Source organism: Bufo gargarizans, chromosome 1 (genome assembly GCF_014858855.1).
Source record: "Bufo gargarizans isolate SCDJY-AF-19 chromosome 1, ASM1485885v1, whole genome shotgun sequence".
NCBI classification, from domain to species: Eukaryota; Metazoa; Chordata; class Amphibia; order Anura; family Bufonidae; genus Bufo; species Bufo gargarizans.
In genome coordinates, this window is record NC_058080.1 from 410,662,600 (window position 1) to 410,684,729 (window position 22,130).

Genomic DNA, 22,130 nt, shown 5'->3' on the forward strand with positions numbered 1-22,130 from the left:
AACCCCTGTCCCAATATTTGGATTGGATGTTGCGCCCAGTGTTAAAGGGGGTCCCTTCCTATTTGGAAGATACCACTGATTTTTTGGAGGCTCTGAAGGATGTACAATGGCAGGACGGCTTTTATTTAGCCGCGGTAGATGTGGAGAGTCTGTACACCAGGATTCCACAGGAACTGGGGATAGAGACGATTACGGACATTCTGCGCAGAATTAGCAAAAGTGACGAATATGTTGATTTCGTCACAGAATCCCTCTTATTCATATTGACACATAATGCTTTTATTTTTAATCAGGAATGGTTCAAACAATTGTCAGGCACAGCAATGGGGACACCTGTCTCGTGCACCCTGGCTAATTTATTTTTAGCTATTTTTGTCCAGAATCCATTTATTCGATATATCAAGGTTTTCCTTCAATATATCGACAATATATTCATTGTCTGGACAGGTGATCTGCATACGTTTAGTGCATTCGTGGAATATTTGAATCAAGCTAGTGGTAGGCAATCAAAGAGTGCCGTGTTTGTGTGAGGGGAGGCGGGGCTTTAATTATTTAAACCTGGCTCTCCTGCCCCCACTTGTCGGTTCGAATGCTTTCGAATCGGCTCGTGGGTTGGTGCCAGAGAAGTGCGTGCGTCACTGGAGAATCGGGTGGTCGGCTGCGTCGGGCTCGTCGCTTCGGTGATTAGGTAGGCAGGGTGGCTGCACACCCGTATCGCTATGTATAACATGGGGGGCTGCCGAGCGTGCCGCGCTGGCGACTGCCCGCACTCCTGATCGCTTCCGGCACCCCACTCCAGGCACCCCGCTCCAGGCACCCCGATACAGGCACCCCGATCCGCTCCAGGCCCCGCGCCAAGCACCTCCGCTCCCACGTGCAGAGTCCCCCAGGCGGGCACCCCTCATCTGTGGCTCAGCAGCGACGGGTCACACGTCCTTCACATACCCAGAGCAGCGGTCACGCCGGCCGTCGGCTCCTCAGCGCAGCTCACTGGCTTGCTGCGCTCCAGCAGGCCTGCCTTGATAGAGGGCGACAACTACAGGCCCATACTGGTACTGCAGTCCAGGTACAGGGCTCCTTGCTCAGGCACAGTGGCTAGGTACTAAGGCAGGACAAAAAAAAAAAAATAATATTATATTTGGGATATGTTTTAAGGAGCAAATATAAAGAGGGCTCTAAAGAGGGGGGCTGGCCACGTCACTTTGCGCACGCAGCCGGGCCGCCCGCAAGCAGGGGGTTGGTTCGGGCGCAGTCGCAATAATCCAGTGGACAGCTAAGGAGCGGTGGCAGGAGTGAAGGGTCACCCAGCCACCGTGCGCTCACTCACATGTCTGTCCTTGTTTATTCAGGTCCACAGGTGGTTGGCTAACTTACGATACTGTGGGGTTTGTGGCTGTCATGGCCGCCAGGTGAGTCAGGGGTGGTGCAGGCGTGGGCCAACCCCCTCCTTTTCTCCTGCATAGGCTTGGGGGACGGGGGATGGTGGACTATTATGGCCAGGCCTCTGGCGCATCTCTTACAGGGTGGCGCCTACAGTCGTGGCCTTTGGTGGGGGGGAAAGAAGTAAAAAAAAAAAAAATGGTACAGATAGGAATGTTGCTTTGCCAGGTCTGTCACGACTACAGACTCCTTATAAAGCCCTGCCACGACTGCAGGCATCAGTCTGTCACGACTACAGACCCGCTCTAAAGCCCTGCCACGACTGCAGGCAACAGTCTGTCACGACTACAGACCCGTTATAAAGCCCTGCCACGACTGCAGGCATCAGTCTGTCACGACTACAGACTCGTTATAAAGTCCTGCCACGACTGCAGGCATCAGTCTGTCACGACTACAGACCCGTTATAAAGCCCTGCCACGACTGCAGGCATCAGTCTGTCACGACTACAGACTCGTTATAAAGTCCTGCCACGACTGCAGGCATCAGTCTGTCACGACTACAGACCCGCTCTAAAGCCCTGCCACGACTGCAGGCACAAATCCGTTACGACTACAGACTCGTTATAAAGCCTTGCCACGACTGCAGGCATTAGTCTGTCACGACTACAGACTCGTTATAAAGCCCTGCCACGACTGCAGGCATTAGTCTCATGTCAACAGACTCGTGAGGTAATACTACCACGTCTACAGGCGATGGTCCGTTACCGCTACTCCCGAGGTAGGGTCCCCTCACGACTACAGGGGCCAGTCGGTCACATCCACAGACTCGGTCGCACTCCCGTTGACTACAGGCACTGGGTGGGCATCTACAGGTAGTTGCGTCACGTCTACGCACGCGGGTCAGCCACGGCCTGGGGGGTCAGCCTTCACGGTCACAGGTAGGTCCGGTCAGGCCTCAGTCTCCCAGCGGGTTCCAGTCACAATAACCAGCCCCCAGGTGGGGGCACTCCCGCGCCGGCGCATAATGCCAGGGAGCTATGCGGCTCCCCACGCGGCACACGATTCAAACCGGCGGGGGCCGGGGCTCACGGTAAAGGAAGGGCTCCCTCTGATCCGGTGCACATTGCCAGGGAGCGGCGCTGCTCCCCATGCGGTACGAGTGTCCAGCCGGCGGTGGGTCGGCCCTGGCTGAGGGGGGGGGCTCCCCCGCACTGGTGCACTCTGCCAGGGAGCAGCGTGAGCTCCCCACGCGGCTGGGGGTAAAGGTGCAGGACACCGTTTCCCCGCTCCTCATCTTCAATAAAGTCTGGCACGGGCCGCCGTGCCGTTAGGTAGGCAGGGATCGGGGGAAGGAGTACTAGGCTCGGTCAGGGGGAGCAGATCATAGTCGGTGGCTGGCTTCCTGCTGCCGGCCGTACAGAAGGTTCCAAGGGGGTCATTTAGGCACAGGATGTTAGTTAGTCCGTGCAGGTGACCTGCGTTATACCATGCTCTTCGTGCTCGTACTCAGAGCTGTGCCCATACTGGAGCTGCGTAAGTGGTTTATAGTTCAAAAAAAAAATATATAATAATAATTTCAAACCACAATTAGAGTCTTTCACGCATGGCTTCTCCGTTTTAGGTTTACACATATGACTCCGCCATTAGAGTCTCTCACGCATGGCTTCTCCGTTTTAGGTTTACACATATGACTCCAGCCATTAGAGTCTCTCACGCATGGCTTCTCCGTTTTAGGTTTACACATATGACTCCGCCATTAGAGTCTCTCACGCATGGCTTCTCCGTTTAGGTTACACATATGACTCCACCATTAGAGTCTCTCACGCATGGCTTCTCCGTTTTAGGTTTACACATATGACTCCACCATTAGAGTCTCTCACGCATGGCTTCTCCGTTTTAGGTTTACACATACGACTCCTCCATTAGAGTCTCTCACGCATGGCTTCTCCGTTTTAGGTTTACACATATGACTCCGCCGTTAGAGGCTCTCACGCATGGCTTCTCCGTTTTAGGTTTACACATATGACTCCGCCATTAGAGTCTCTCACGCATGGCTTCTCCGTTTTAGGTTACACATATGACTCCACCATTAGAGTCTCTCACGCATGGCTTCTCCGTTTTAGGTTTACACATATGACTCCGCCATTAGAGTCTCTCACGCATGGCTTCTCCGTATTAGGTTTACACATATGACTCCTCCATTAGAGTCTCTCGCGCATGGCTTCTCCTGTTTAGGTTTACACATATGACTCCTCCATTAGAGTCTCTCACGCATGGCTTCTCCGTTTTAGGTTTACACATATGACTCCGCCGTTAGAGGCTCTCACGCATGGCTTCTCCGTTTTAGGTTACACATATGACTCCGCCGTTAGAGGCTCTCACGCATGGCTTCTCCGTTTAGGTTACACATATGACTCCACCATTAGAGTCTCTCACGCATGGCTTCTCCGTTTTAGGTTTACACATATGACTCCGCCACTAGAGTCTCTCATGCATGGCTTCTCCGTTTTAGGTGTATACATATGACTCCGCCATTAGAGTCTCTCATGCATGGCTTCTCCGTTTAGGTGTACACATATGACTCCGCCACTAGAGTCTCTCATGCATGGCTTCTCCGTTTTAGGTGTATACATATGACTCCGCCACTAGAGTCTCTCATGCATGGCTTCTCCGTTTTAGGTGTACACATATGACTCCGCCATTAGAGTCTCTCGCGCATAGCTCCGCCATTAGTCTATCGCGCATGGCTTCTCCGCTTTAGGTTTACACAGATGACTCTGCCATCAGAGTCTCTCACGCACGACTTCTCCGTTTAGGTTTACACATATGACTCCGCCATTAGAGTCTCTCGCGCATGGCTTCTCAGTTTTAGGTTTACACATATGACTCTGCTATTAGAGTCTCACGCATGGCTTCTCCGTTTAAAAAAATAAAAATAAAATATATATTTTTTTTTTTTCCACTTTTTCTTTCAGGTTTGTCCAGGGGCAGATCGGTTGCCAATGCCAATTCCTCACCAGGCCCAGCTGCGCTGGGACTAGTCTCTCATCTCACCATAGCTAACAGACTGATGGCCAATTCCTTGGCCAGTAATACCCTGAGAGCTTACAAGACAGCTTGGCGCCTGTTTCAGAAATATGAACACCTACCCGGCTGCTGGCCGGGGGGACTATCACTCACCTATTGGGCTTCGTCGGGTTTTTTGCCACTCTCAATTAAACCTGTCCTATAGCACTGTTAACTATACCTGGCAGGTATTCAGCACATTCGGGTTTAGTTAACAGGTTCAGAGGTCGATCCTCTCTCGATCACAGGACATTCCTTCCACAGGGGCGCAGCAGCTGCGGCGTCCATGCATAAGGTACCAGTACATGTAATCAAACGGTTGGGTCGTTGGAGTTCCGCGTGTTCCAATGCGTTATATCCCGGATCCTTAATACAAAATGTCACTGGCTTTCCGAGTTTTGGTTTGTAGTTTCTGTTATCAAAGTCTTTCAAAACTCCTATGCCTGGTTCTTTTGGCCCCTTTAGGCTACCCTTCGATAAGCAGTTCCGGCATAACTCTGCTGCTTCTAGGTAGGGGGGGGGGGGAGTATAGGCTTAGGTAGGGGACCCTCTCGTAATGAGCCGATCCGAGCACAAGTGGTAGGCAATCAAAGAGTGCCGTGTTTGTGTGAGGGGAGGCGGGGCTTTAATTATTTAAACCTGGCTCTCCTGCCCCCACTTGTCGGTTCGAATGCTTTCGACCCACCCAGTAGCCCTCCCTTCTTCTCAGGACTCATCATTGGTGTGGCCCCCTTTAGGCTACCCTTCGATAAGCAGTTCCGGCATAACTCTGCTGCTTCTAGGTAGGGGGGGGGGGGAGTATAGGCTTAGGTAGGGGACCCTCTCGTAATGAGCCGATCCGAGCACAAACAATATGAACATGCGGTTCACCAGCACAATCAGTGCGGACGAATTGGATTTTTTTGATGTCAAAGTGAGGGTTAAAGATGGTCAGCTAAACCCCACTATTTATAGAAAAAGTACATCCACGAATGCACTATTACATTATAAAAGTTACCACCCACCCCACGTAAAAACCGCCATTCCTTACGGCCAATTCATGCGTCTTGCTAGAATTGTGAAAGATGACACTGAGTTCAAAGAGCAATGTGGAGACATGAAGAGACTATTTTTACAGAGGGGTTACCCGGAGAAGATAATAGATAACGCATATTTGAAGTGCTTGCACAAGAGAGAGGTTCTGGGTAAGGACATCCACACGAAAAAGAGGAGACAACAAAATAATGATGGCGAGCGTAGAGCGGTGTTCACATTCGACTTTTCACCAATGGCTTCCACTATCAAAACAGTGATCTTGAACAACTGGCAGATGCTGCAGAGGGATCCCTCCCTGGCAGCCATGGTAGACAATCCTCCCATTGTCAGTTTTCGCAGAAGTAAAACTATAGGAGATGCTGTTGTCAGGAGAAACCTCCCCTGTCCAGTTGATAACTGGCTGGGCAGGAGCGCTCCCAGAGGAAACTTCGCATGTGGACACTGCTCTATGTGCGCACATGTATACAAACAGAAGTATCTGCAGCTGGGACATGTAGGACATGTAGTTAAACAATTTATACACTGCAAGACCCAATATGTTGTGTATGCGATTTTGTGCCCATGCGGGAGATTTTACATTGGGAAGACACACAGGTGCCTATATGTACGTTTCAGGGAACACAAAAAATCTATTATCACCAGAAATGGAGCAACTAGATTAATTGAGCATATACATAATGAACATGCAGGAAACAGTGAAATTTTGAAATGTGCAGGTATAGAAGTGGTTCATACCCCCATGAGAGGGGGGGACAGAAAACGCATTCTCCTGCAGAGAGAAGCTGCATGGATAATCAAAACACAAGCCATGGGCCCTCTAGGGTTAAATGACAAAAATGACTTAGCTGCTTTCATTTGATTGGTTTTAGCACACATGTGTTTTTTATATCACTTGATTGTAACCAGTGACGTCCATGAGATGGGAGTATTTTTAGCCCCCTCCTCCTTCACGTCACAGGAGGCTTGACAAAGCGCAATATAGCGCGAAACAGCTGTAGCCTGTTCATTCACCTGTGTCCTGTCCGCGTCCACGATGTGTATTTGAAAAATAAAACTGCAAACAGCAACTTTGTGACCAGTGGTGAGTGCCGCGGTGCTTTTTTCTCCTGCTATTATCTATGTATACACACTTACACAGAAAATGCTATCAATCACTGATAACACCTCCCCCTGTACAACATCAGTGACTGACAGTTACAGTATCTCTGTATACAAACTTACACATAGAATGCTATCAATTACTGATAATACCTTAAGCAGAGTTCACACTTCAGTTATTTGATCAGTTATTTCCATCAGTTATTTTAAGCCAAAACCAGGTGCGGGTCAAAAACACAGAACAGGTGCAGATCTTTCTATTATAGCTTATCTCTGTGTGCGCTTTAGTACAAGTTTTGGCTCACAATAACTGATGGAAATAACTGATCGAATAACTGAACTGTGAACTCAACCTGTACAACTATCAGTGACTGGCAGATATCTTTGTATACACACGTACACAGAGAATGCTATCATATACTCATAACACCTCACCTGTGTACAACTATCAGTGACTGACAGCTATCTCTGTATACACACTTACACAGAGAATGCCATCAATCACTGATAACACCTCCCCCATGTACAGCTATCAGTGACTGACAGCTATCTTTGTATACACACTTACATAGAGAATTCTATCAATCACTGATAATACCTCCCCCATGTACAGCTATCAGTGACTGACAGCTATCTCTGTATACACACTTACACAGAGAATTCTATCAATCACTGATAATACCTCCCCCATGTACAGCTATCAGTGACTGACAGCTATCTATGTATACACACTTACACAGAGAATTCTATCAATCACTGATAATTGCTCCGCTGTGTACAGCTATCAGTGACTGACCGCTATCTATGTATACACACTTACGCAGAGAATTCTATCAATCACTGATAACACCTCCGCTGTGTACAGCTATCAGTGAACTGGCATCTATCTATATATACACACTTACAGAGAGAATGCTCTCAATCACTGATAACAACTCCCTGTGTACAGCTATTAGTGACTGACATCTATCTGTGTATACACACTGTGTGTGAGCTTGATCCTTTGCTCTGGACTTCCAGAAGCACACAGCATTATCATGATTTATAATGCTGTATCCCTCTGCTTGACCTTACTACTACAGGATCATACTGACAGCTTTATGTCACTATTATCCTGAAGAAGTTTGGCCCAGAATGCAGGATCACACTTACACATAGAGAGTAATTCCCGCAATGGACTCGCTCATGTGAAACAGCCCGTACACAGAGAATGCTATCAATCACTGATAAAACCTCCCCTAGGGGCAATGTGGCTGCTTGAAGTATGGTAGGCAACCAACAAGCATTCAGAAGAAAAAAAAAAATTTGGCTCAGGTTATGTCTATAACCTGCAATAGGATTTGGTGTTTGGAGTTCAGGAGAGATGAGTAGGTCCCCCCTCCACTAACTTAACCCACGGTCAAATTGTTTTTCTGATGTAGAAGAATCCACATGCAATATACTGGTAATTTGAGCATCATGTAAAACAATCACAGACCTCAAATCATACAGATCCCAACTGAATATTTTTATCTATAATAATAAAACAAGAAAACAAACAAGATCTGCAAGATAAATTACTACGCAGTAATGAGAATTGAAGCAAAATTGCTGAAAATAAGAGCTAGATCCTAGATGGAGCCCAGCACCATATTGTATTATGAATATTAGTGTCTAAGAGGATTGTTGAAAAAAATGATACCACTTCTATGGTGAGTGCTGGGTTTCTACTCTTTTTGCAAGGTATATTGGTCTGAATATCTGTTTCATTGGCAGCACAGTGGGCCAGTGGTTAGCAGTCGTCCCTTGAAGCACTGGGGTTCTAGGTTAGAATAAAGGACAGTGGAGTCTTCATGGAGTTTGTATGTTCTCCCTATGTATGTGTAGGTTTCCTCCATGTACATTGATGTGGATAGTGCTGCCGAATATGTCAGTGCTATATACGGTAAGTGAGTGAGATAAATAAATAACATCTTAGTATAAGAGTGAAAGCAAAACTGTAGCCCAAACCTAAATATCAGAGCCAAAGATGTGTTTACCCCCAGGGTGATGGTACTCACAATGATTTTAGCGATTTGGCCAACTAATGATCCAACAGCCCCAGCAGCTCCATTGACCAAAACTATTTCACCCTTTTTTGCAGAGCAGATCTCTTTTAAGCCAAAATATGCTGTTAAACTGTAAAATAAAAGAACAAAAGGTAGATTTATTAAACCTCTCTAATATTTAGACAGTGGAAACCTTAAGCAGTCTAAAAATGTTTCAGATGTATTAAAATGAGTGATGCTGGATGATACATTTGCTGAGCCTTTAGACTGTCCAGTCCTGTAGCATAACTAGAGTTTTGCAGGCTCCAGAGCAAATCTTGATTATACCCCCTTCCCCTGCACATTATACATTGCCACCTGCCAGTGCCCATCTTTCATCCTTTGCTACAGAACACTCAGATGCCCACAGTCTCAGCACAGTTAGTCTGCTGGCCCAGCTGGCATACCTTATACAAAACAGCCACTTGGCTTTTATGCAGTAAGTATGTCGGTTGGATATGGTGTTGCATAGTAGGTTACCATGCATAGTAGGCGATCACTCGGTATGTGAGAGGGGTTTATTTAGACAGGGTAGTCTTTAAATTGCATTTACTCCACCACAGCGGCATCGTTTTGCAGTAACTGCAAAAACCACAGGTTGACTGTTCCATTGCCTACAATGAGGACATTTTCCCCTGTAGTATCTCCTTCTGCTGTGTCTAACTGACTAAAGCCTCCACAGGGGCAGTATCCTCCAATGTCCTTGTTGGCTGTCTGATCTTACAGTCTGTAGCCACTTCTGCTCTGCTACAGTACCGTTCAACTACTGAGTGCCACTCCTGGTACTTCCTTCATTCTTTAACACCACTTTCTACACTCTCCTGTCTTGACCCTCACTGGCACTACCAGCCAACTGGCCTCAGATAGGTTGCTGAAAGCTGGGGGAATATACTGTCAGTCATCTCAGGTGATGTGGCTGCTGAGTATAGGTGAGCTGTCGTAACAGGCACTCAGCCAGAGCTATAAAGTAGATGAATCATGATGTGCTGTGTGGAAGCATGCCCTCTTAGGCTACTTTCACACTGGCGTTTTGGTTTCCGTTTGTGAGATCCGTTCAGGCCTCTCACTAGCGGTCCAAAACGGATCAGTTTAGATCCATTCCACCTCCATTACGCTTTGGAGGTGGACACCAAAACGCTGCTTGCAGCGTTTTGGGGTCTGTCTGATGAAACTGAGCCAAACGGATCCATCCTGGCACACAATGTAAGTCAATGGGGACAGATCCATTTTCACTGACACAATATGGCACAATAAAAAACTGATCCGTCCCCCATTGACTTTCAATGGTGTTCAAGACGGATCCGTTTTGGCTATGTTAAAGATAATACAAACTGATCCGTTCTGAACAGATGCATGCGGTTGTATTATCTGAACGGATGCGTTTGTGCGGATCCGCACCAAATGCGAGTGTAAAAGTAGCCTTACCTCCCCCAAGGCAGGGGATGTGACCATGATTGTTACGCCCCTTATCTGTGTTTTTGATTGCTCGTTAAACAACTTTATTAAGAAAAAAAAAGAGTCATACATTGTACAATACATGACATACCGTGAAAATGCATAGATTGAATATAACATTCAAAAAAAGTATACATAATCCTAGACTTTGACCAGTAGGTTGCTAAATAGACCAAATAAAGTGCTCAGCCCAATCCTGTAAAGTCGTGTTCATCATCCTATGACAACAATTTGTCGTCAATGTCAAAAGGATCCAGTGAACAGAGACATAAAAAACTATACTTGCAGTAAGACAACAAAAGTTAGCAAAAGAAAAGAAAAACAGCAAAATCAGTGTCACATAAGTGGTACTATAGAACATTAGCAAATCATAGATTAAAGCACAAGACACCTAGGGGGCTACTGTGTAGTCTAGATTGAGAGAGGTGCACCGGCATCCTCCATTGTACGCATTTTTTGCTGGGGATTGCCGTTGTCTGCGGACCGCATGCAGAGGAATTGCTCCCCCGGTTATAGACACGCTACAGTGTCTGGGTTTGGAGTATTTTCTCCCATTTAGGCCACTTTTTTCAGTGAGTTTTTGTCCTTATGTGTATGGAATGTGCCACCTTATATTGTTGGTAACATTCTTTTGCACCTGGTAGCTTCTGTGTCACATGGTCTGTTGTGGGTGCGGCTCACAGCTTTATCCTACCTCACAGTGCATTAGTGATACCACTATGGAGGCATGTGAGAGTCTGGCTTTGAGTTGGTTTCTAGCACCCTGTTCACACACCACGGGCAGTTTAGTGGTAGGACCCCATGCGTGCTGAGACACCGTGACGTGGTGCATGAGGGGCTCCGATGTGTTCCTGACTGGAAGATATTGGCAAAGTTCTCAGCTTTTAACATCGGCCTGAGGAATTAGCTAGTATTGTCAGTTGCGTATCCTTTTGGTACATTTTTTTCAGTGAATTGTGTATGTATATTTTTTTCATCTGCACGATGTATCATTTTGTGTAAGATGTTCTTGTGGTGCATGTGGTCCTCGCCGGCATCCTCCATTGTACGTATTTTTTGCTGGGGATTCCGTTGTCTGCGGACCGCATGCGGAGGAATTGCTCCCCCGGTTATAGACACGCCACAGTGTCTAGGTTTGGAGCATTTTCACCCATTTAGGCCTTTTTTCAGTGAGTTTTTGTCCATTCAGAGAGAAAGAACAACCCAAAGGTATCAATTAGGAACCAATCCCTGTACTCTTTGCGAAATGGGTTCTGAACCATGTGGTAAGTTGGAGAGTGAGAGTCACTTCCTGCACCTGGGCTTGGGAGAGGTATGCAGGCATAAGTGGATGCCATTTCTTAAATGAGCAGTTTTACACTCCTTGAGTCTCTTCGTCTCCACCTTATCCATCAGTAGATAATATTTCAACTGTTGAGTAATATTGAACATGAAGGGTACTATTTTTTCAAGCCAGTTCCTTAATAAATAACTCCTTGCCGCTATCAGGGTGATATGAGCTAAAGGGGGTACATTCACAAGCTTACGATCTGTACAATCCAATGGGGTAAATGAGTGAGAAAGAAGAGGCAGTGGGGCCAACTGCAATGGTCCCTTCCACAGACCGCCCAGATACTCCACCATTGCATGCCAAAAACTTGCACATTGGGGCAAAGCCAAATACCATGATATACATCTGTGCTTGTTGATTGTCATTTAGGACATGCCACTATTCTGTCCAGATAAATGGGAGATATATTGAAACCATATTAGGCTGAGTAAATAAGCTTGAAATGAGTTTCACAATATTTTCAGTGACTATGTGTTTGCGTACCAGAGTCCATCCATCTAAGAGTTGTGAACCCACCTCTGGTATTTTAAAGATTGTGTCCCATTTCGGGAAACCAAACTGCACTTTCACTAAGCTACAAATGTCCCTAATGACCTCATACAGGCTAGACAAATAACTTTTGTACTTTCTTCCATAAAGGTGTCAAAAGGTTGGTCTTCAGTCTCTTTAGAATAGTCTTTAAGACAAGAAAGACAGAAAGCTTTCAGCTGCATATACTGGAAGCCTTGGTTAATTGGCAAATGGAAGTTTTGTGTTACTTCATCAATCGTTTTAGGTTCAGACTTGTGTAAAATGTGACGCATTGTTGAGATGCCTGCCGATTGCCATGGAACGAAAAGTTTACTCTGAGTACCTGCTGGAAACTCTGAACGATGCCATAGAAGTAGTTATTTGGAAATCCAAAGTAGTGTTGGAAATGTTTACGGAGTTCCCTCCTTGTGCCTATAGTGTCCCAGATTAGAAGGGTCTGTTTCAGTCTTAAAGGTAAGGACCTTAAGGTGGTATGAAGCAAACAAAAAGTTTTATCTAGGCCCGTGAAGGCCTTCTCCAGGTCATAATTGGAATAGTAACATGTAAGGTATATAAAATCTAGAACATGCCTACCCAAGCAGGCAAGGTTGTAGACATGTACTGTATATTTGGGAAGTTTATTCCTCCCTGTCTTCTAGATAGCAATAACTTTGCCAAAGCTATACATGGCTGCTTGCCCACCCAGAGGAAAGTTTTTCAGACTAGGGCAGCGCTAATGACCTCCCATTAGTGCCAGTGATATCACCGGGATCACTTCTAGGTGGAAGTCTCCACTTATCATATCCATAATAAGACCCAGTATGTGACCGGATCTAAAGAATAAGCCCTTGCCTGCGCAATTCAATGCATGGCAAGGGTGAGCATCAGAGCCTGAAATGCTCCGATGCTCCACTCATTCATGCTGAATGAGGGAAGTAAGGGTTTTGTCCGGGTTGAACTCTGAACCCGGACAACCTCTTTAATTGAATGGGAATGGTCTGTAGGGGATAAAGTAACTTCAAGAAGCTGAGTCCTACCCAGAAAATGTATGGGCAAGTGCTCTCTATTTTGGTAATCAATAGAGGGACTTTTAATTTAATGAGTCCGTTGTTCTACCATTCCTGATGCTCAAATATTTGATATGAGAAGGAACAATTTCTATTAGTTTGCTTCCTATACAGTTTTAATGCTCTTTTGGTAAACTTTGTCACAATGTTAACCCAGCGCTGTTTCTCTCAGCTCACACGCCTTTCCTGGTAGTCCGTGCCCCCTTGTCAGGTGAGTTGAAAAAGAGTCCAAAACACAATAAATGTGTGCAAAGCACGTTCTTCATATTTTTGGCACAAATTAAGCTATAATTCTGGCAAATTTTGATTAGCAACTCTGCCCCACTGTGTTATAGCATTTGTCATAATTAATATTTCTTTTGTCTGTGATATACACATAGCAAAATTCTACACATAATTAAAAACCTCAGGCTTAGCAAAGAAGCAGAGCATTTGTTTTCTACCCCTCATACAGAAAAGGAATTGAAGCAGAAATCATATACAGAAAAGGATATAGCATCAACTTCTGCATCATGACCATTATCGGCAATAAATATATCTATATAAAGAAAAAGCTGTTCCTTTTGATATGTGTCTCAGGAAATGTTTGTATATGCTTTGAAAAATGTTGCATGTGCTCAAGCAGTACTTACACTGATGCAACAAAGTTGTTACATGGTTATGTATGCATGTATAAAGTATGTATGTCCATTTCCAATAAGTGATGTAAGAATAATTAACAATAACCATAGGAACATATTTCAGACTTACTCACCCAGGCATTCCAATTGTTCCAAGAGCCAGGGATTTGGGAATGTGCTTAGGCCAATTTGGTAGTAATGGAGTCAAATCTTTGCCTTGAGAGACTGAATGAGTTGTCCAACCAGCATCTGAAAGAACATGACTGCCAACTGGGAAAGCAGTATCATTACTTTCCAAAACTCTATGGAAATAAAATTATAATTATAAATGTAGTTTGCGTCTATATTGGAATTTCTTGCATCAAAGTGCAATTTCTCTTAAAGGACAGGCTCATCACGGTGGCCATACCCTAAACACACCAACTATTGATTGTCTGACATCCCTGAGGCTGGTGTACGTCATCTCATGCCTGCTCTGGCAGCATCTGGCACATGAGTATTATGAAGATTGTGCTGAGGCCAGCACATATGAATTCACTGCGCATGCACCAGATGATGCCAGGGCAGGCTTAAGAGGAGGTATCCTGGTCTCAGTGGAGTGTTTTATGGACACAAATGGTAGTGAGAGGTTCCTTTAAAGGAGTTGCCGAGGATTAGAAAAAGGGCCATTGACTGGGTATTTCCAGAATAGGATCCAGCAGTTCTTGTATCAGGGCCCATTAGCTTTAAGTTACGCCACTGTGCTCTGAACTGTAGACTGATGTAGAATAAACACATCTCCCACAATGCACTGTATCAGCGTGCACTGTATTATAATGATATCAGCCAAGCTTTTAGAGTTGTGTCTGCGAGCACCCACATTCATATTCATCAGATAACATTATATTATATGAAGGCAAGCAGGCTACGCCTTACTGAATGCCAAGACAAAAAGGAACATTAGGAAACAAAAGCATTAAATGCTGTCAAAAATATACTATTGAAATCGATGGTGACAATATAGATTATAGAGTTTTACTTTCAAGGTTCTTTGTTTTTTGCTGTAACAAAATAAAACACAAAAAATAGGACACAATAATAGAGACTTAGAAATATGGCTTAATAGCTATTATTATTTGCAGTAGGTGGACAAGAGCTTTTTGGCAGGAGACATACTTTTGCAAAATATGAACTTTTTTTAATGGTGCTCTATAGTTTTCACACATTGCTGCCAAAACACCACACTCAAGAAAGTTTAAATTCTTACTGTACCTCCCAACCTGAGTCCCGATCATGATATCTCCCTCCTTCATGATTGTCTTACTGTATGGTCTAAACAAAACAAAAAAAATATATATATTTGAACATTGCTCAAAAACCCACTTAAAGGGGTTCTCCTGAAATTAAGAAAATGAAAATAATTAATATTTTTATAATGAAGTAATATTTACCAAATACCTTTCATTAATTATAATAAGTGTTGATCGAGCACCAAAGTGCTCGGGTGCTCTACCGAGCACCCAAGCACAATGGAAGTCAATGGGAGAACCCAAGCATTAAACCAGACACCCCCTGCTCTGAATGAGAGAGGGTGTCTGGTTTACAGAAAAAGGTTAGAAATTAATGGAAATCCCACCAAAATGGTTTAGAAACATCATGGGGAGGACATCCGGATGCATCGTGGACTCCTATTACCTATGACATACTATAGACAACCACACAAAGGCTATATGCCAAAAGCCGGGTATGTCCAAGCCAACAATGTATCCATGAGACAGATACAGTCAGCACACCTTACAATGGCAGCGTTGTGCACTATGAGACATTCAAAAGCAGCTCTCATCTGACTGAGATCCAGTAAGGGTACTTTCACACTAGCCTTTTCCGGTATTGAGTTCTGTCACAGGGGCTCAATACCGGAAAAAAACTGATCAGTTTTATTCTAATGCATTCTGAATGGAGATCATTCCGTTCAGTATGCATAAGTATGCATCAGTTCAGTCCCTCTTATGTTTTTTGGCCGGAGAAAATACTGCAGCATGCTGCAGTTTTCTCTCCGGCCAAAAATCCTGAACACTTGCCGGAATGCCAGATCCGGCATTAAATTCCATTGAAATGTATTAATGCCGGATCCGGCACTAAGTGTTCCAGTAAACCGGATCCAGTTTCCCGATCTGCGCATACCTTTAAAAATGAGAAAAAAAAAAAATACCGGATCTGTTTTTTCCGGATGACAACCGGAAAGACGGATCCGCATCCGTTTGCTGGATCTGGCAGGCAGTTCCGGCGATGGAACTGCCTGCCGGAATCCTCGGTCACAAGTGTGAAAGTACCTTAAGCCTCAAAGGGGCTCAATACCGGAAAAAAACTGATCAGTTTTATTCTAATGCATTCTGAATGGAGAGCATTCCGTTCAGTATACACAAGTATGCATCAGTTCAGTCCCTCTTATGTTTTTGGCCAGAGAAAAAACTGCAGCATGCTGCAGTTTTCTCTCCGGCCAAAAATCCTGAACACTTGCCGGAATGCCAGGTCCGGCATTAAATTCCATTGAAATGTATTAAGCCTCAAAGTTGCTTCATATCTGTTAGATGGCTTGGGTGGACCTGCGCACCTAGATCATTATCATTAGGGTGACAAAAAGTTTTCTGATTGTCCTAACATAATATTCAATAACCTTTCTATACAGTTTTGTCATGTAAAATCATTTGCATAAACATGGGTATATGGGGAAGACTTGCAAATGAACAGAATCTGCCTTGTTTTTCAGCTGAAAAACTATTTGCATGGAAAATTTGCGATCACAATATTCGCGATCTACACTACTCATGAACAGCACCATCTATTGGATTCATAGTCTTGTCATAAGACTATGAAACCAATAACATATAAAGCATCATCAATCCTTACATAAAGACGCACTACCATGAGACTACACTACAATAAATCCACATGAACTCCGAAATGAGACACTGTACACCTCCATGAATACCTATAATAAAAAGAAAACTTTAAACCACATCACCTGTATAGAAGGGGGTAGGGTTAAGGGGGAAGGGAAATGTTTAGGGAAAGGATTATTGCACTGCTTATTTGTGCTTTATCTTTGTTTTCACTGCACATATCTGTAAAAAAGTAATATGACCTAAAATTTGATCCAATATGTACCTTTGAATGTAAATGTCTATATTATATCAAAACCTAATAAAATGTATTAAACAAAAAAAGACTATGAAACCAATAGATGGCACTGTTCATGAGTCATGAACAGTGCCATCTATTTGATTCATAGTCTTTTCATAAGACTATAAATCCAATAAATGGCACTGTTGATGAGTAGTGTTGATTGCGAATATTCTAATCACAAATTTTTATCGCGAATTTTCCATGCAAATGGTGTTTTAGCTGAAAAACAAGCAGTTTCAGTAGATTTGCATATGCCCATGATTATGCAAATGAGTTTACATGACAAAACTGTATAGAAAGGTTATTTAATATTATGTTAGGACAATCAGAAAACTTTTTGTCACCCTAATGATAATGATCTAGGTGTGCAGGTCCACCCAAACCATCCAACTGTTATGAAGCAACTTTGAGGCTTACTGGCTCTCAGTCAGATGAGAGCTGGTTTTGAATGTCTCATAGTGCACAACACTGCAATTGTAAGGTGTGCTGACTGTATCTGTCTCATGGATAGATTGTTGGCTTGTACATACCCGGCTTTTGGCATATAGCCTTTGTGAGGTTGTGTATTCGGCCAAATACTGCAATGTGCCGAGTATAGCGATGCCCGAGCCGAACTACTGTTTGGCTGAGCATGCTCGCTCAACACTAGTTATAATGGCTCGTTTTGTCCGGGGAGCAATCAATAGGAAAAATAAAATGGCCGCCATCTTACTAGTCCACACAAAACCTGTCCTAATTATACAGGAAGACAAGTTAAAGAGCTGCGCCATCTTCCTCTCTTACTTGTCAGGGATTATGATCCTGAATACAGTTTAATATGATCTTCAGATGAATCTCTATAGGAATGTGGTTCATTAGGAGACATGAAGTACAGAGAGGATAGTGGGGTGTAGATAACAAGCAGCCTACAGCAGTAGAAGAGGAGCGTCTGCGTCCAGGAGCAGGAGAGGTAAGTTTATTTATTTTATTTTATACTAAAGGCGTATAGGCTGAATGGAGAGGCACTGACTGGAGGCTGGTGGAGGGGGCACTCGGGGCTGCTGGATGGGGCAGCACTGGGTGCTAGTGAATGGGGCCCTGGGGGCTGGTAAGAGGCACTGGGCGGCTAATGGAGAGGCTCTGGGGGCTGATATAGAGGACTGGGGGCTGATATAGAGGACTGGGGGCTGATGAGAGGTACTGGGTGCTGATGAGAGGCACTGGGTGCTGATGAGAGGCACTGGGGGGCTAATGTAGAGGCACTGGGGGGCTAATGTAGAGGCACTGGGGGGCTAATGTAGAGGCACTGGGGGCTGATGGAGAGGCACTGGGGGCTGCTATGAGGCATGGGGCTCTTATCTGAGGTCTGATTGGGGGTCATTCATATTGGGTTCTGATCTGAGGTCTTATTGGGGGTCTTATTAACATTGGGGGTCTGATTGGTGGTCTGACCTGAGGTGTAATGAAAAATATTTTTTTCTTATTGTGCAGTGCCCACTTCCAGCCCTGAGCCCAGCTGCCTAGAGCACTGATCCGGAGCAGCTTGGAGAAAAAAGGCCTCACAGTCCCACACTCCTTCTGCTCGGCCAAGCCTGCCAGCACCCCTGAGGCCAAGCCAGCCAGCACCCCTGAGGCCAAGCCTGTCAGCACCCCTGAGGCCAAGCCTGTCAGTCTTCAGAACTGTAAGTAAATTATATATAAGGGGAGTTTTTGTTTTGATCACAATGTGTACATTTGGCTCAGTCCGCAGCGACACAAATTACAGCATGCTAGATTTTCTGTGCTTTTTTTTTTTTTTGGAGGGGGGGGGGGGGGGAGGGGTTGCAGTGGATCTTGGGTGAGTTCCCACACTTTTTTTCCCAGGACTTGACCCCTGATTATAACTGATATTCTTATTAAATGCACTTTTCACACATGTAATTCCCAGCTTTGCATTGCTCAGTTAAAAAATGCTTGGACAGCAGCAGTCATAATTCACATCACATCAGTATGGAGTGAAAATCAGGACTAATCCAATAAAAAGCACAATATAGGATGAAGATTCCCCAACCAAGGTAAGTCCTTATGCACATTGTGCAGTCATGAACAGGAGACTGTACAAAGAAATGCTGCTCTATAATGCAGAGTCATAAACACTCTGTGTGCTGATCTATGTCCTGCCATATTACAGGGCTATTCTCCATAGAAGCTTTGAGTATTACATTGGTAAGACAGAATCTCATAGAGCATGCTACAATTTTTGAAGGGAACCCAATGAACAAATTCAAAACGAAAAAACTCCAACACTCTATAAAAACTTTACTTCTTTATTGGAAAATCCTTAAAAACATCTTGTACAAGAATTAAAGACTTATGCATTTCGGACATAGTAAGTCTGAAACACGTGGGGCTGGTTTTTAATTGTTGTACAAGATCTTTTTAAGGATTTTCTAATAAAGAACTGAAGTTTTTACAGAGCACTGGAGATTTTTCTTTTTGAATTTGTTAATTGTGGATACACCTGTTCCTGTCTCAAGAGCACTGACATCTAACAGAGACAAGGCAGTGAGCATAATCAGTCTTCTTCTGTGTCTCACACTAAGGGCTCATGCACACGACCATATGTATTTTGCAGTCCGCAAAAACAGATCCACAAAAAATACGAATGACATCCATGTGCATTCTGTATTTTGAGGAACGGAACAGCTGGCCCCTAATAGAACAGAACTATCCTTGTCCGTAATGCGGACAATAATAGGACATGTTCTATTTTTTGCAGAACGGAAATACGGACAAACGAAAACGGAATGCACATGGAGTAACTTCCTTTTTTTATTTTTGCAGACCTATTGAAGTGAATGGTTCCGCATACTGTTTTTTTTTTTGCAGACCGAACGGCCAAGGAAGGAAAATACGTTTGTGTGCATGAGCTCTTCGATTTCTACAAGACTCAGAGTTGTACATTAACCCTTAATGCTATATGTTTAATGCATTGTGGCACAATTTGGCACATCTTGGTTGATAGTTTCTGCTCCTAGTACAATAAGGGCTCATGCACATGAATGTATTTTCTTTCCGTGTCTGTTCTGGTTTTTTTTGCGGACTGTATGCGGAACCATTAATTTAAATGAGTTTGCCCAAAAAAACGAAGATACTCCATCTGCGTTCTGTTTGTCTGTATTTCCATTCCGCAAAAAAATAGAACATGTCCTATTATTGTCTGCATTACGGACAAGGATAGTACTTTTCTATTAGGGGCCAGCTGTTCCGTTCCGCAAAATACGGAATGCACATGGACTTCATCCGTAATTTTTGCGGATCCGTTTTTTGCGGACCCCAAAATACATACGGTTGTTTGAATGATCCCTAAGGGACATGGCTTAATAGAAAATATGCTTGGGCCTATTATGAGAACAAGCACATGATATGCAAAGCTTTGCACCAAACCTGTACCACATATGTGGCGTAAAATTCTATCACAAAGTAAGCCAACCAATAGATGGTATAAAGTTAGATACAAGAAGCTAGCAGTGCACCAAATTTATCTGCCAGCCTGAGGCATTGTGATAAATCGGGTCCAGGTCTAGACAACTTGTCTAAGCTTACACCCTCTTAATGATTAGTAAATCATCCATATTGCAGTACACACCTGTGGGGTCAAAATGCTTATTACACCCCTTGTTAAGGCTACTTTCACACTTGCATTGTTGTTTTCTGGTAATGAAATCCGGCAAAGGATCTCAATACCAGAAAAAAATGTTTCTGTTTAGTCCTCATGCATTCTGAATGGAAAGAGATAGGTTCAGGATGCATAAAGCTGCGGTTTTGTGTCCGGTCATAAAAACAATGTAAGTCAATGGTGACGGATCCATTTTTTAGGAACCTAAAAAACTGATCTGTCTTCTATTGACTTTCAATGTATTTAGAGACGGATCTGTTTATTTCAGTTTTGATTTCACACAACTGCATCCTTGATGTGAAAAATCAAAACAGATCCATTGAATTCCAGTATTGAGATCCTCTGCTGGATTTCAATACCTGAATTCACAATGCAAGTGTGAAAGTAGCCTAAATTGTGTGTAGTTATGTGTGTAGTTTCTAAAATGGGGTCACTTTATGTGTTTTTTTAATTTTTTTATTTCTTTTATTTCACCTACTACACCTCTTGGTACATTTCTTGAGTGGTGCAGTTTCCAAATTGTGGGATTTCCAGTCAGTGTATTCTCAAATGCGAAATGGTGCCCAAAAACCATTCTAGCAAAATCTACCCTCCAAAAATCATATGGTGCTCCTTCCCTTCTGAGCCTCACAGTATGCCCATACAGTAGTTTACAATATAAACATATATGGGGTTGTAAACCTCAGAATCATGGCAATAAATATTTACCACTAACATGAAGTAGTCACGGAAAAAAAAATCTCTGAATTCCATGGATAAGTAAAAGCATTCAAACGTTATTACCATATAAAGTAACACATCAGGTTTGTAAAATTAGGCTTGGTCAGGAAGGGGGCTAAATGGCATAGTTTGTAAGTGGTTAAAGCTGAAAGCTATGGCAGTTAATAGCTGGTGTAAATTGCAGTTTGGAATGTACAGGGTGAAGATATACCTTATTTATTAGGATGCGTGTGCGTCTTATAAATTTGTCATATATTGCTCCAATGGACTTTTGACTAATCTGGCTTATGAAACACCAGCAATCTTAGTACCTTTACAGCACATTATTAGATGGTAGAACCTGACGGAACACATTTTAAGTCAGCGGGGTTCATCTGGCACTGTTGGTATCTGTTTTTTGATGGTTCTGCACAGCGTTATGGTTTCTATTGGTTAAATGGAAACCACAGCACAGATGTGAGCTTAGTGATGGGTATGGAGATTTAAGAGAGTAACTCTAATTTGTCTCAAGTATTCCGTGTGTTAGTCAATATTCAATAAACATATTAATTGATACCTCATGTATGGATCCACACTGAAGCACTCAGCTTCCACCAAAACCTCTGTAGAGAAAAAATTCATAATATTAACTTGTGGCACACAATGTCATAAAACAATTCAATAAATTATTCTATACTGTAAGTGAAGGTGACACTAATCTGTCTGCACCTCATTTCTATGGCAATTTTGGTGCAATTTAACATACAATTTGATAAAGCAAGTAAGGCTAAAAGAATAATCCACTGTGCCTCAACCACCGAGGGAGAGAGGCTTAGAAGGAAACGGAAGAAGTTACAAGATAGCGGCATTACTACATATGTCTACATTTTAGGCAGAATTGTTTCATTTATAATAGAGGGAAACCTTTTGCAATGAGCACAAGCATTTATATATGTTGAGATGACATTGTGTGCAGAGTCTCTGTACTATAAATTATAACAG

At 43.7% G+C, this 22,130-nt stretch overlaps 1 protein-coding gene across 1 annotated transcript in view; it reads right to left on the reverse strand.

The window, feature by feature from the left end:
• Nucleotides 1–22,130, reverse strand: part of LOC122932156 (prostaglandin reductase 1-like) — a 90,881-nt gene that overhangs the window by 19,638 nt on the left and 49,113 nt on the right. Inside the window, exons 3-6 of the mRNA XM_044286412.1 lie at nucleotides 21,706–21,751; nucleotides 14,879–14,938; nucleotides 13,762–13,929; nucleotides 8,619–8,736 (exon numbers count right to left, since the gene is read on the reverse strand). Of these exons, the coding sequence (XP_044142347.1) occupies nucleotides 8,619–8,736; nucleotides 13,762–13,929; nucleotides 14,879–14,938; nucleotides 21,706–21,751 (392 nt within the window). The remainder of the gene's footprint in view (nucleotides 1–8,618; nucleotides 8,737–13,761; nucleotides 13,930–14,878; nucleotides 14,939–21,705; nucleotides 21,752–22,130) is intronic.